The 12,846-nt window shown below is 39.2% G+C and overlaps 1 protein-coding gene across 6 annotated transcripts in view; it reads right to left on the bottom strand.

Annotated features, from left to right (window-relative positions):
- Positions 1-622: 622 nt before the first annotated feature.
- LOC131130920 (voltage-dependent calcium channel subunit alpha-2/delta-1) overlaps positions 623-12,846 on the bottom strand; it is a 76,589-nt gene continuing 64,365 nt past the window's right edge. Inside the window, exons 33-41 of one of the 6 annotated variants that reach the window (XR_009130121.1) lie at positions 11,463-11,615; positions 11,318-11,370; positions 10,458-10,513; positions 9,955-10,084; positions 8,804-8,916; positions 7,987-8,069; positions 7,711-7,793; positions 4,261-4,500; positions 623-4,042 (exon numbers count right to left, since the gene is read on the bottom strand). Coding sequence is in view for 4 of the 6 variants with exons in the window: in XM_058075074.1 (XP_057931057.1) it covers positions 4,464-4,500; positions 7,711-7,793; positions 7,987-8,069; positions 8,804-8,916; positions 9,955-10,084; positions 10,458-10,513; positions 11,318-11,370; positions 11,463-11,615 (708 nt within the window). In the remaining 2 variants the exon portion in view is untranslated. Of the gene's footprint in view, positions 4,501-7,710; positions 7,794-7,986; positions 8,070-8,803; positions 8,917-9,954; positions 10,085-10,457; positions 10,514-11,317; positions 11,371-11,462; positions 11,616-12,846 lie in introns of those variants that run through there. The other 5 variants (XM_058075074.1, XM_058075076.1, XM_058075075.1 and 2 more) reach the window with 5 other exon arrangements.

The following is a 12,846-nucleotide window of genomic DNA, read 5'->3' as shown; positions in this document are numbered from 1 at the left end:
AAAAACACATACAGTATATGCAAAATGGTCATTATTATCAGCAATATTCATACTATAATCAACATACTGGATGTTTTAAAGTTATACTGAAAGGAGGGCTGTCAATCAATTATATACAAATATTTAATCATGATTAATTGGATTTTGTCCATAGTTAATTCATAAATAATCACAGGTAGAAGGATGTTTTTGTCAATAATAAGTAGGGATGGAAATCTCTTTGTGGTAAATGATTCAATATGCATCTACATACTGCGGTTTAAGATAAAAAAAAAACATACATTAAACAAATAGAATAATCGATACAGTGTACAAAGGTATCATTCGATGCAATATGATTCAGTGGTTACAGTTGTTGCTGTATACATTAATCTTATCCTATAAAATAAGGAAGCTAATACTATAAATTATTTCCAGTACTGTCAAATGTGTAAAAGAACACATCATATCCGCAAGCATGCTGTTTGGCCACGGGAAATATTGAGGTGTAAGTAAAATACAATAACAACAAAAACAGGACAAATAAAATAAAATACAGTTGTTAACTACATCAACTTTTATGTAAAAGGATGTCAATTTTGGAAAAAGAATAATACACTGTTACAAATCCCATGTTTTTGCCTGTTTAATGCGAGCGGCGACTCCCACTTTGTGTGACATTCTTCCACACTGCCCACATACACCGGCACCTGTAATTTCTTTTTTTTTTTTTCGTTAACTTTGACAGCCCTAATTGAAACACCATATGTTCCTTTGTTGGCATTCTACCAATCACAGTTGGGGAAGGGCAACAATAACTGGCTGATGAAAGGTATTGTTGATTTATTGTGCCTTGAAACAACTGAAGCCAAATGCAATGCAGTACTTGGATGCAACCAGCAGATGCCCATATACATAAATAGAGTACTGCATGGTAAAACAAGCATGGGATGCCTGGTGGGATTCGTTGTGAGCATACTTTCAATCGGGGATCTCAAATGAAGATGAGCCGTAGAAGTTACAGCGTCTGTAAGTCCTTAAGTCAGGCATGTTAAAGGCTACGACCTCACCCCTCGTTTACAGGGGTATCCTCTTACAAAGCTGCTTTCTAGATGACCACTATATTGCAAACATACACAGATCTTCCTGTCAAACACATCTTTAAAAGAAACAAACTGTTTGGGACTCTCCATTTGAAGTTGTGGGGGTGTTCTTGTTCTTAAGTTGGCATTATATAAACACAAGTCGCTTCAAACAAACAAAACGTGACAGAATAAAAAAAAAGAACAGGGTCATCAAAGGCCATAACAATACAACACTTTTATTGTGAATATATTATATTTGCACAATAGTCAACACCATGTTATAAACATTTTTTCCACCTTTCTGTTCTCTTTTATACAGTAAATAGTGTACAAATGTATACAAAATGTATTCAGGCTATAGTCCACAAAAGAGTAAATAATGTACAGTATTAAAGCACAATCAGATATCATTGGAGGGGACACAAACATGCCTCAACATAGACATGGACCCCCTTAGGGTTAAAACACATTTCAACACTTTGATAAACAGGCATCACCTGCACACACAGCACCGGCAGATCAACATCAAGGCAAGTTGGAGAGAAGACAACTGTTCCACCTCACAAGGAGGCATGCTTGTTGTGATGTTTAATGATGAGGTAAGGCAATGCGAGATGATTTAAACACCTTCATTGTTCTCTCCAGCAGGCCATGATGCTCACCACGGGGCGCTCAAACAACAACAAACAAAAGCTCATCCCGGGAACTTTGCAGCGTTTTGTGGACACCGACACCTCAGCATCTGCTTCACAGCGCTTTTATTTTGTTAGAGCAACAACAATGACGGTAAAAAAAAGAAGCAGGAGCACAGAGAAACAAGGAACAGTCATGGTTGATATTAAGCTCAAGTCATTTTGGCTCCTGAGTCTGGTGAAATAAACAGAAATAAAGGGAGTACAACGGAGGTAACAGCATTCCTCATATTTTCTTATTCTTAGGGCCCCGATGTGTTCTCATGAGAACTTAGTGGAACCCCTAAAAATCTAGCAATATGTCCATGATGTTCGAACTACATTATTTTTCTGCATCACCGAGCATCACAAATGCATCTGTTGAGGTAACTCTGATCTGAAAATGATCTGTTTCACTCCAGTGGCAGTGCTATGGGTACTGATCAATATGGCATGCTTTTATCCACCATAGCTACATCTGTTGGATCTGGTGAGTCACTCCAGCATAATAAAAAAAAAAGAAGCAGAATCTCTCTGTTCGGCTAAACAAAATCAAAAGAAAATAGTGGAGCATTTACTTTAGTGTTTGTCCACCAGTTTCCGGTTCATGGACAACGATGGAAGACGGGATAAATGTTTCCATTGACGATACACCGTGGCAATACACTCCAAAACTTAGTATCTTTTCAACATATCGTTGCATCAGAACCATAAAATCTAGCTTGTAATATGTCTTTACAAGGATCGGCTATGTAGGAAAATGGAAATTCTATGGTTGGAATTGTTACCTTTATTGAGGTATCGTGAAACAGATCTTGGATAACGTTTGGTCTTATTTGATTAATGATTTAATCCTGGATATAAAAAAAAAAGGACACAAAAACCGGACAGAAATAGTTTGGTTTTAGTGAATAGCCCTGGCATTAACTGGAATTGCATCCTGTAAAATGATTTGCAATGGAAGTCACACAATTTCTGCTATACCCATAATATCGACTAGGTACAAAAACTTTTGAAATCCAATAAGAATCATTGCCTCTCGTTTCTCCCACATCACATGCATTATTTAGTGTGGCGAGCACCTGGAACACCTTCTGTTTGGCTTCTAACATGCATACATTGAATCGAAAATGCCGACTAAGAATATTTGTTGTTGTGATATGTGTTTTTGTGCTTAGTTATGACCCTCTCGCCTTGTGCTTTTCTCACTTGGCACTACACACCCTCCCAAAATACTAATTTCGAAACATGTATAAAATCCTACTAAATTCTCATGAGAATTGTTTTATGGGCCAGCAGCAAATTCGACCTATGGGCTACCTGCTCTATACTGCTATATTGCAGTAAATATCAGCACAGACACACGGTAAGACTGTTTTGCCCCTTTTCCACTTCACAGTGCCACCTCAGTTTTGCTCAATTTTGGGACAGTCAGTGTTCAACTTCAAAGTAGTCCTTCCTTAGTTGTCAAACATTGCATCCATCGGATTCGGACGAGTTTGTTCAACTTTATTAAAGAGAACTCTGACGGCAACAAGACAGATCTTTGCAGCAAATAGGAGAATGCAGAGTGCGACACTGCAGCTTTCAGAGCTAAGGCACAGCAACGGGATAAGCTAATGTTAGCACGTGTGCGTATTTGGGACATTTCAATTCATCTATCCATGCAGCTAAGATGAATCAGTTTGACTGGTCAGTGCTCAGAACTGGTTTGTCAACCCGGAACCCAGGCTACTACAACAGTACCTGATTTTCCTGGTGGAAAAGCGTCAATTGCGAGTGTAGGCACTGCGTATTGGAAAAGGGGGCATATGAGCCATGATGGAGGCACTGGAAATTCAATGCATCAAATGAAGGACACACAATGCAATCAGACCAAACAACATGGATGCTCTCTGGCCACGTATAACTGTCATTGCTTCTCCATTTCACACCCATATCTGAGATTTAACTCGTTCGGCATTCAGTGTGACTGCATGGAGCTTTGGTGTCAGGGTCACGGTATCATCTTTTGCTCTTTATAGAGCACATGCGGCTACGATACAACACTTAGTAGCAAAATGCCTGTTGATTGTTGAGTACAAAAGGAGCAGGTACAGTACATCGTTAAAACACAAACAAAAGGGGAGGGTACTCGTCATAGTTGCACTGGTTGCTGCAATCAATCATCACAGCATTTATGCTTCACATGTAATGAACAGAATAAGCAACAAATCAACAATTACACAAATCAACGCTGTCAGTGAACATACAGTCTTTGAGTGATTTTCCATTGGCTTAGTGGATTTAAATGTCCACTAAGTAAATCTGCAAAAGAAATGAGGCAGAATTAAAGGGTTTGGTTAGCGCTTACTCTTGCGGTTTGCAAGAGATTATGGGATACAGCTTAAAAGCATCTGAGCAGAGTAATAATGCCATTTAAAAATGAAAAGCATAAAATAACCAAGAAACCTTTGGCATCGGGAAATGAAGACAGCAATACTGCGTTGAGAACAAAATAACCACATTGCAAATCATCTCCATACCGTCCCCGATGGTGTCCACCGATGGCCTCTTCTTGTGAGATAACACCATCACTTTGCGTGAACGCTTTCATGACCACTTTTCCTCGTCATGCTCAGTGTCTTTTTGCTGTGTGTTCGTGTTTTTAGGTGTCACGAGCTTTGTAAAGGTGTGCTGAGCCACAGCAACAGCAGTTGGAGGGTGAGAACGGCCCAAAGACTTGGGTTTAGGGAGGTCCCTCCGCCACAATCAGAATCGTCTTCCTGTGGGACAAATCATTTGTTTAGAAGTACACGTACAGTATACTCTTTAATCATTTGTATGCCCTCTAGTGGCTGTGAGCAGAATTAGGGAAATCGGGACAATCTAATTGGACACTCAATTGCCCTGCACAATATTTTCCTCGTGAAAAGCAGATTATTAAGTTACTCGTTATTGGAGTTCACAACTGTCTGTAGAAGCCCTGTAGGGCAGTTTTGGTGTTTACCTTAGTACACTTATTTGTTTTTTTTTTTTTTTTAAGTTCATATTTTTCATTAAGAGTTAAGGTTTCTAATTGTGATTTTATTTCATTTGTGTCTAAGATGGCTTATTGTCTATTATTATGTCTACTATATTGGGTAATACACGTGTAGAGGTGACTATACGGGTGTTATTCCATGTCTGAAGTCATAAAAAGGTTTTCTTGGCTCCTATTCCGAAACTATTCCATTATATTAACATTGAATATAAACGAGGGATGACTCTACTTTTGTTATTTTCATTTTGTTTGTGAATTTACCTGTTTGAAATGATAAATGATGTACGTTAATGGTCATACTAAATCATTATTTACCTTCTTATCATTTCCATTTCAATGCCATTACAATCGTTATAATTTTATAATATTTTAATCATGATATCAATTATTTCCTCTTGTCACACCAGTGAGGGACATGGAGCTGGGATTCCTGTCTATACAATCATTCTCTTTCTCCACTGACAAGGAATTTGGGATCCCTTTTTTACAGATTTCCAGACAGGTCCAATATTTACAAAGAGAAAGTGTCATCAGTCTCCCTGAGATTTTTCTCTAAAACTAAATCATCACAGAAATGTAGGGGTGATAATGGACTCAGACTTGAATTTTAGCAGACATTTTTTTTATCAATAACATCATCATCTTTTTACCACCAAAAAAAAAATGCCAAAATCAAGGGAATCATATCTAAGCCAGATTTAGAAAGACTAATCCATACTTTTATCTCCAGCAGGCTAAACTGTTGTAACGACCTTCTCACTGGGCTTTCTAAATGAGCTGTAAACCATCTGCAATACATCCAGAATGCTGCTGCTTGAGTCCTGACTAGACCATCTTAGTCCAGTGCTGGCTTCCTCTCTCTTGGAGAATAGACATTAAAACAGCTTTGCTTGAATATAAGTCCTTTCATGGTCTTGCTCAAAAGTACATCTCTGCCATGTTCGAGCCATATAAACCATCTTGGGCACTGAGCAGCTCAGGGAGTGGTCTCCTGTGGCCGCACAGAGTCAGGACTAAACATGGTGAGGCTGCAATTCCGTTTTATCCTGCCAAAATCTGGAACAGTCTTTCAGAAGATGTGCGATAATTCTTTGGCAATGGTCAAATCCAGGCTGAAAACACTTCTACTCAACTATACATTTAAAAACTGAAAGTATTTTAACTGCACTTTTATTTTTTAAATGATTTTATCATTTTCTGTGATTTTACCTTTCTTTTCTTTATAGTAATTTGAATTACATCGTGTACGCAAGGTGCTCTATAAATAAGTTTGTCTGGCCTTGCCATGATTGATCAACACTGCTTAAATGTGTTCTATATTGTTTGTATTCATGTTCTACGTTGTTTGTTCTGCAAAAGCGGATGATAAATTCCCAATTACATTAATTGTTCATCCTCACAAGTAAACAAATATAGCGGTATACAGTATGAGATGTTTACAGTGATTATTGTGAAGATTTGAGCAATGTATCAATAGTTTTCGAGGACGAAGAAACTTCTGGAGATTAAATCGGCAACTTGCAGAACAAGGAATTAAGCCGACTTTATTCGAACAACCGACAATGAAACACAACAAAGCAGGCACATATAACAAGGAAGCTGTAAATGTGCAGACGATTCAGCAAACGCTATAACAAGCAGTCAATGCTGATGTTGACAAGCAATTCTTCCAAACCAACGACAGGCTTGTGAAAGTTGTCCCACCGTCATCTGTCAGCAACAAGCCATAATCTTTGTTTTCGCCATCCACACAAATACACTGAAAACTGAGTTTTTAAAAATCTTCACCCTGGCCGGAGTTGTCAATTAGACTCAGGACAAAAACCTCTGTGTGTGTCTTTGATTTTATCTTTAACATATATATTTTTAAGCGGGGGGTTATCTTTGCCTTGTCTGAGATTTGTGAAGGTTTTTTTCAATGTCCTACAAGCATACTGTACACCTGCCTGCAACTCTCAAATGGACTGTTTTGAGTGTGTGTGTGTGTGCAAGAGTGTTGGGAGTATTCAGGAAGCTCTCACATGCCAGCAGCAGGCCTGAAAGAGCTTTGGAACTGCTTGGACTCAAAAGGCAGGAAATCCATGCAGCACTTCCTCTGTTTACTTTAATAACACAATCTGTCGTCTTATGAAGACCTGCACTAAACGAAATGGCAGAGATGGCAAGACGAGAAAAGGCCACTTCCTACTTCCTGTTAGCTGGTATATACGCTCCCTGAACATAAACACAAACGCACATGAAGAAGTGTCGTGATCTAAGAAGCTTCTACTAGACAATGAAAGGCAGAGTTCACAGAGATAGGAGAGACATTTTTTATCCTAAATATTTAGACAGTTTCTAAATGGTGTGGTAATGAACAATATTTTATACGCCTTTGCTCCTTTGAGTTTCTGATTTATTACAATTTGCACAACACATGAACTGAATCACCTCTCTTTTTTTTTAGAGGAATCCACATAATGAATTGAATGGTAACGGGTGTGACCAATGCAAATGAAATATTGCTTCCTCAAATTACGTCATACAGAAAGCTCTTAATATTGGTGTTGTTTTAGGTGGGGAAGTGTGATGCTGCTATGCAAAATCTATTCAATAGTTAGGGGTATTATTCATTGAAATTAGTATTAATCTTGGAGTAGATAGAGTGGTCATACAGTCGATAGACACCTGGATAGCTAGATAAATTGACAAATGCAATAATTCAATAATTATATATATTTATTATTATTCTAATTATTTTTAGATTTATTTTGATGATTTTTTGTCAATTACTTTCTGAGAACAGTACATTTCACCAGTGTGTATTTGAGGTTGATTCTGATTCTGCAGGGAAACATAATTATAAGTACATTTGTGTGTTACAATGATATAAAATCTGGAACTTAAAGCAGAAAACTACTTTGATACAGTCTATGCTGGGAGGCTACTTCATAAGCGGTATAGGCACACTAACCCAATAAAACCCATCAGCAGAAACAAGAAGAGGGGTGTGTGCCTCAGAGTGAATCCTTTGCTGATTGGACACAGGGGCTCATCCTACCATGACGGACAAGAGATGCAGCCAGTGGGAGGCAGAAGCAAAGAAAATGAGATGGAGAGCATGCAAAATAATGAAACATAATAATGAGGACACAATAGAGGACTATGAAACGTCAGACCAAAAGCCAACACAGAATAAAATCTGATGCTTGTGAAGAATTACAGATATTGTAAATTAATCTTGTCTTACATTTTCATTGTTGTCGAAGCACACATCCGGTCCTTTGCGGTATCTTGGATTCTGGGCTAGTTCACATGGATCTGGACCCTCAGCTGAACATGCATTTTCAGGAGAACTAAAGCAAGAAGACAGTCTAACAAAGAAGTGATAAACTCGAATGGCACTCAGTAACATGTAAACCTCCACCAAGGCGCAACTATCCACAAAAATACCTTTTGTGAAATTGTACATATTCCATGAACGCTGTCAAAGACATTGTTTTATGCTACCAAGGAAAAACTGAGAGATGAGATAAATGCAATCAAAGCAAAGTCTCAATAATACTGACAGAAAGTCAACAGTCCTAAACAGGACAAATTGTCCGCCCGTGTTAAACCTTGCACGGCCCATTACCTTATTAGCAACTAATGGCCCCGTCAGTAACCACATGGCCAACTCCAGTGATGACACCTTTACTGTTAAACCAGCAAGAAGCCACATTCAAGCCACATCTGCCAAACATACGTATATTCTAACTAAAAGATTTGAACACACACACAAGTGCAGCTCCTGCTTTAACCTGAATTCCACTTTATGTTGGTACGCAGGCCAGAGACAAAGAAATCCAATCTGGTAGTAATGTGAGACCATCTTTCATACGCAGTGCATCTGGTTTACTGTTCACCCGTGAACATTCTGAGGGGACCTGCTGGAAAGTGCTTAGGCGTGTGTCCTTGGATTCGGACTTTAAAGCTCTCTTGTCATGGAGTGATGGATGGAAGTGCTCGGGAGTAAAAAAAAATAAAATAAAATAACAGGACTTGTTACTACTTAAGTGAAAGGATACAGGGTTGTTCAGCCTGTCGTAGCGGCCTGGGGTCACACGACAAACACGTTGCTTTGGCATCGGTGATTAGGAACACCAGGTTGGTGTTGGGCAGCTTCTCTGCACGATACATCCTGTCAGGCAGTGGTAGACCCACACGTTAGTAGGACCTCATACAACAAGAAAAATACTAGTTAAACAGCTGTCTATCTTCCATTTATCTATCCATCTACATACAAATAGTCATTTCCCCAATGATCTAAATACCTACCTACCCATAAACTCATCTACATGCCTATTAACGCATGCAGTGATCGTATCGATAATTGTATGATTGATAATGTATGCAATCTATCTACACACCTATCTAAATACAGAGCAATCTACCCATGTACATATCTATCTAGCCGTTTAACCCTCAATCCATCCTATCTATCACCAGTCAGGGAAGAGTGTATTATTTTTCAGAACATTCATTATTAATTGCATCGTAAAATTGAATCCTCTTCAAGTTAGCCAAAACCATACTCTCCCTACTTTTCTACCAATTCCAGTGATTTACTACTTGAACTCCAATGTAATATAAGTAGTTCCATTTGATACATACTGAATGGGTCCGCTCAGGTGTGCATGTGGCCTCTTAAACCCTTGCTTCTCTTATTGGACTTTTTATGGTCGCCATGAGGCTTTGTGTGTGTGCAGTCGTTAACATTGGGAACCAGACATGCGGGACCCATAACATTCAGTAATTACAGCCATATTTAACCCCCAAATTGACACAAAAGGAGGTTAGACCAAAGTAAATGTGCAGTGGCCCGTGAATTGTGGCGAATTTGAAGTAAAGCCAGTGGCTGAGGGAACTAAAACAGATAAAAAAGCGCTTGTGCCTCTTCCTGCAGTTCTTATCATTGACAGATCAAGGTCAAAATGTGTCAGATTGAAACTTGTAAGAGAACCTTTCTGAAGAGAGTCCGTGCAGGAAAGTAACACTATTCTTAACCTATCCCTGTGGATCATTAAAGAGAAGGATGTGTAGGAAGGATATCTGAGGAGGGGCGGCAGGGCATCTTTATAGTGTCATACATTCACACTTGGATGGGGAAGTTGATAGTTTGTGGACCTCGTAAAAATGAACATACATAGACCATACTCAGATGAATGAACAGATATACCTTGAACAGTTTCCACAGTCGAGGACTCCTGAGTAGGATCTTTCATCGTTGTCAAAGAAATACTGCGTTTGCTCTGTGATGCAGCTTTCTTTAAACATGGCATCTGGGATATCCTCGTCAGTTGACTCCGCTGGAAGGTTTGCACAAGTGTTTGAAGTAAAACTTGAGTTTCCACTTCAAAATAGCATTGTAACAAAGTGTGACAACCAGATGGCTGTTGGCTAGGGTGAGGAGAGACATTTTATTCGACAGGAGACTGAGAGCAGCAAGAAAATGGGCAGTTCCTGCATTGTGGAGACTGTGGAGTACAATCCTCCACCCATTTTGTAACTATTCAGTATGCTTGGAACCCAGGTACCAAAATAGTATCTGGTAGTATCTGTTTTTTCCAATAAAAATGTGACAATTACCAGTAGAGCCATGGCTAGCCTGAGTTGGTACTGTGGACTGGAAAAAGGCCATACATTAATGAACAAGTGGCCAAATATGACTTTATTGCTCACCTGCCTCTAGAAGGTTGGGGAACATGAGGCTATAGAAGAGCTGCTGGAGTATGGACCTACAAAAGAGGACATTAAAAAGACAATAATTATGTTATTATAGTTTGAGATACACAGAAAAGGGCATATCATTGCACCTTTCAGTACACCTATGAGACTATTTATTGATTTCATCTAAACTATGAAATCATCTACACTATAGACACACATACATGTATTTCAATATACCTGCCATTTGGCAAAACCCAGCAAAACTGACCGATGGCCTCTTTTGGATACCAAACAAAGACCCTTATTTGGTACCCTCAAAATGTTTGTTTCTTTCTGCTTTTTCCCTGATTACGGGGTTGCCTCAGCAGATATTTTTTGATCCGCATACTGATTTTTGGCTTGAGCCCTTTGAATTCCGCATGCCCTTCCTGACGAATACCGATGGTGCTTACTAGAGGAAATTCAAACCTGAAGTGTCCAGAACGGTACCCACTACACCATGGCAGCCTCGGTACCCTCAAAATGCGCAGCGCAGTCTAGCGCAGCGCAGTCTAGCGCAGCGCCGTGCACCCACACCTTCATCCCTCCCACTGCCGCAAGTGCACAGTTACATTAAACACAGCATCACGCTAATCGGCGCAGTCCGATCTACCAAATTGGTGGTGCACTCTGCGTGGGCTGCACCACACACCTCCACCCTGCATTTGCGTTCATAAAACTAACAACGCAGACCATAATTACAATTACAATTGTTTATATTTAAGCAAAAATGATCAATCATGTCAGTGACCCTTTAAAGGGTCATAAAATTGTGTATCTATAGAACACACACAAAGCCAAAACACCAAAGAAATTAGCATCCACACACTCACCAAGCAGCACTGGATGCCCACCAGCCAATACTAAGCAAGTCTGCTATGGTTGGCTGCAGAAGAAAAGACATATGTCAGACAGGGAAGTTTAAAGTCTTAAGAACCCCCTCCCCCTAAATGAATGAAAGTTCAATGAGCAACTAACCACACAGACAGAGCGAGGTCCTGCTGCCGCCTTGCTGTCCTTCTCCGGATCACAAACAGACTGATAGTCATAGGTCTTGTTGAAGGAGTAAAGAGAGGTGTTGACCAGGTTGATCATCAGCACGGGGTCCACCTCGCCAAAGAACTGACCTATCTGAACACAAAAAGGAGACTTCAAAAGCTGTCTTGCCTTGTACTGTCTTTGCTACTCCATCATCAGTTCATGAGTAACTTGCATCAGCTTTCTTGGCCAATTTGTATGATCAGACATACTCAGAGAATTTGTTTAAGCAAGCAGCTCTCCTCAGATGTATTGCTTATGCAATGGAGTGTGTAGCGATGTCCTTGTCTGCAATGTCAAATGCTATGAAACATGATTATGTTCCTGGAATGGTCGCAGCCAAGCTATTTTTTTTTTCTGGCGACCTCGTTAATCGCGGTGTGAGACTGTTACTACCAACAACACAGACTATAACCCAGTTTCAATTCTTATGAATCACTGCCCTATATTTTTATTTTTAAGTCATAAAAGTACACAGAAAGAAACCAAAAAATATCTCATCTCAACTCACATAGTAGGTATAGGGAAAAAAAAACAACTAGAAATGAAATCCTACATCCCTAGTAATCGTATAACACGTCACACTGTGCATGCTCTTTTTTTCCTACATTGAATCCTACAAATGGCACGTGAAAACAGGCAAATGCTGTATCTTGATTGACATTCATGGACATTCCCAAGACCACTAACATTAGACCTTGGGGACCTGGAGCAGTCTGCAATCAGTACATCAGTTTGAAAGGCTTACTGTACACCCACAAGAGACTCACTTTAATAAAGCATCCCTGACTGACAGAACAATCTTTGATCCTAATGTTAGGCTTGAGTAGAAACATGGATGGACCGCTGTCCTACAGGAGTTTGGAAAAGAGCTTAGAACAAGCAGGCCATAGTTGTAATTTAGCCACAAGTCCTTCAGTTGACCTTTATCGGAGACTGATTCATTTCCCACGAGAGGCAATGGTCTACTTGCAAAGTTTTTGATTTCACCTTTTTATCTCTTTGGCTACAGATCTTTTTCTCTGTGAAATCAACTAATGTCTTTACAGAGAGAAGCCCTAAACATGTTTTCCTATCTGGAAATTAAGGAATATAAATGTATCCGTTAAATAGTATAAATATACAGTATGTTATATACCAAAAATAATATAAAGTTGCTAATCATTTGCATGATTAAAACCCGAAATATATACACTGTCTATTGAATTATTTATTTGTGCCTTGAAACAAATCAAATATTCAACTTGTAATATACGTATATATTTTTTTCCCAAGTGACTTGATCTATTTGATTTTGTATGAGCTAAAGAATATTTCATGAGCA

Source organism: Doryrhamphus excisus, chromosome 6, assembly GCF_030265055.1.
Source record: "Doryrhamphus excisus isolate RoL2022-K1 chromosome 6, RoL_Dexc_1.0, whole genome shotgun sequence".
In the NCBI taxonomy this organism is placed as follows: Eukaryota; Metazoa; Chordata; class Actinopteri; order Syngnathiformes; family Syngnathidae; genus Doryrhamphus; species Doryrhamphus excisus.
The sequence above is the reverse complement of the archived record's forward strand: the minus strand, read 5'-3'. Positions and strand labels throughout refer to the sequence as shown.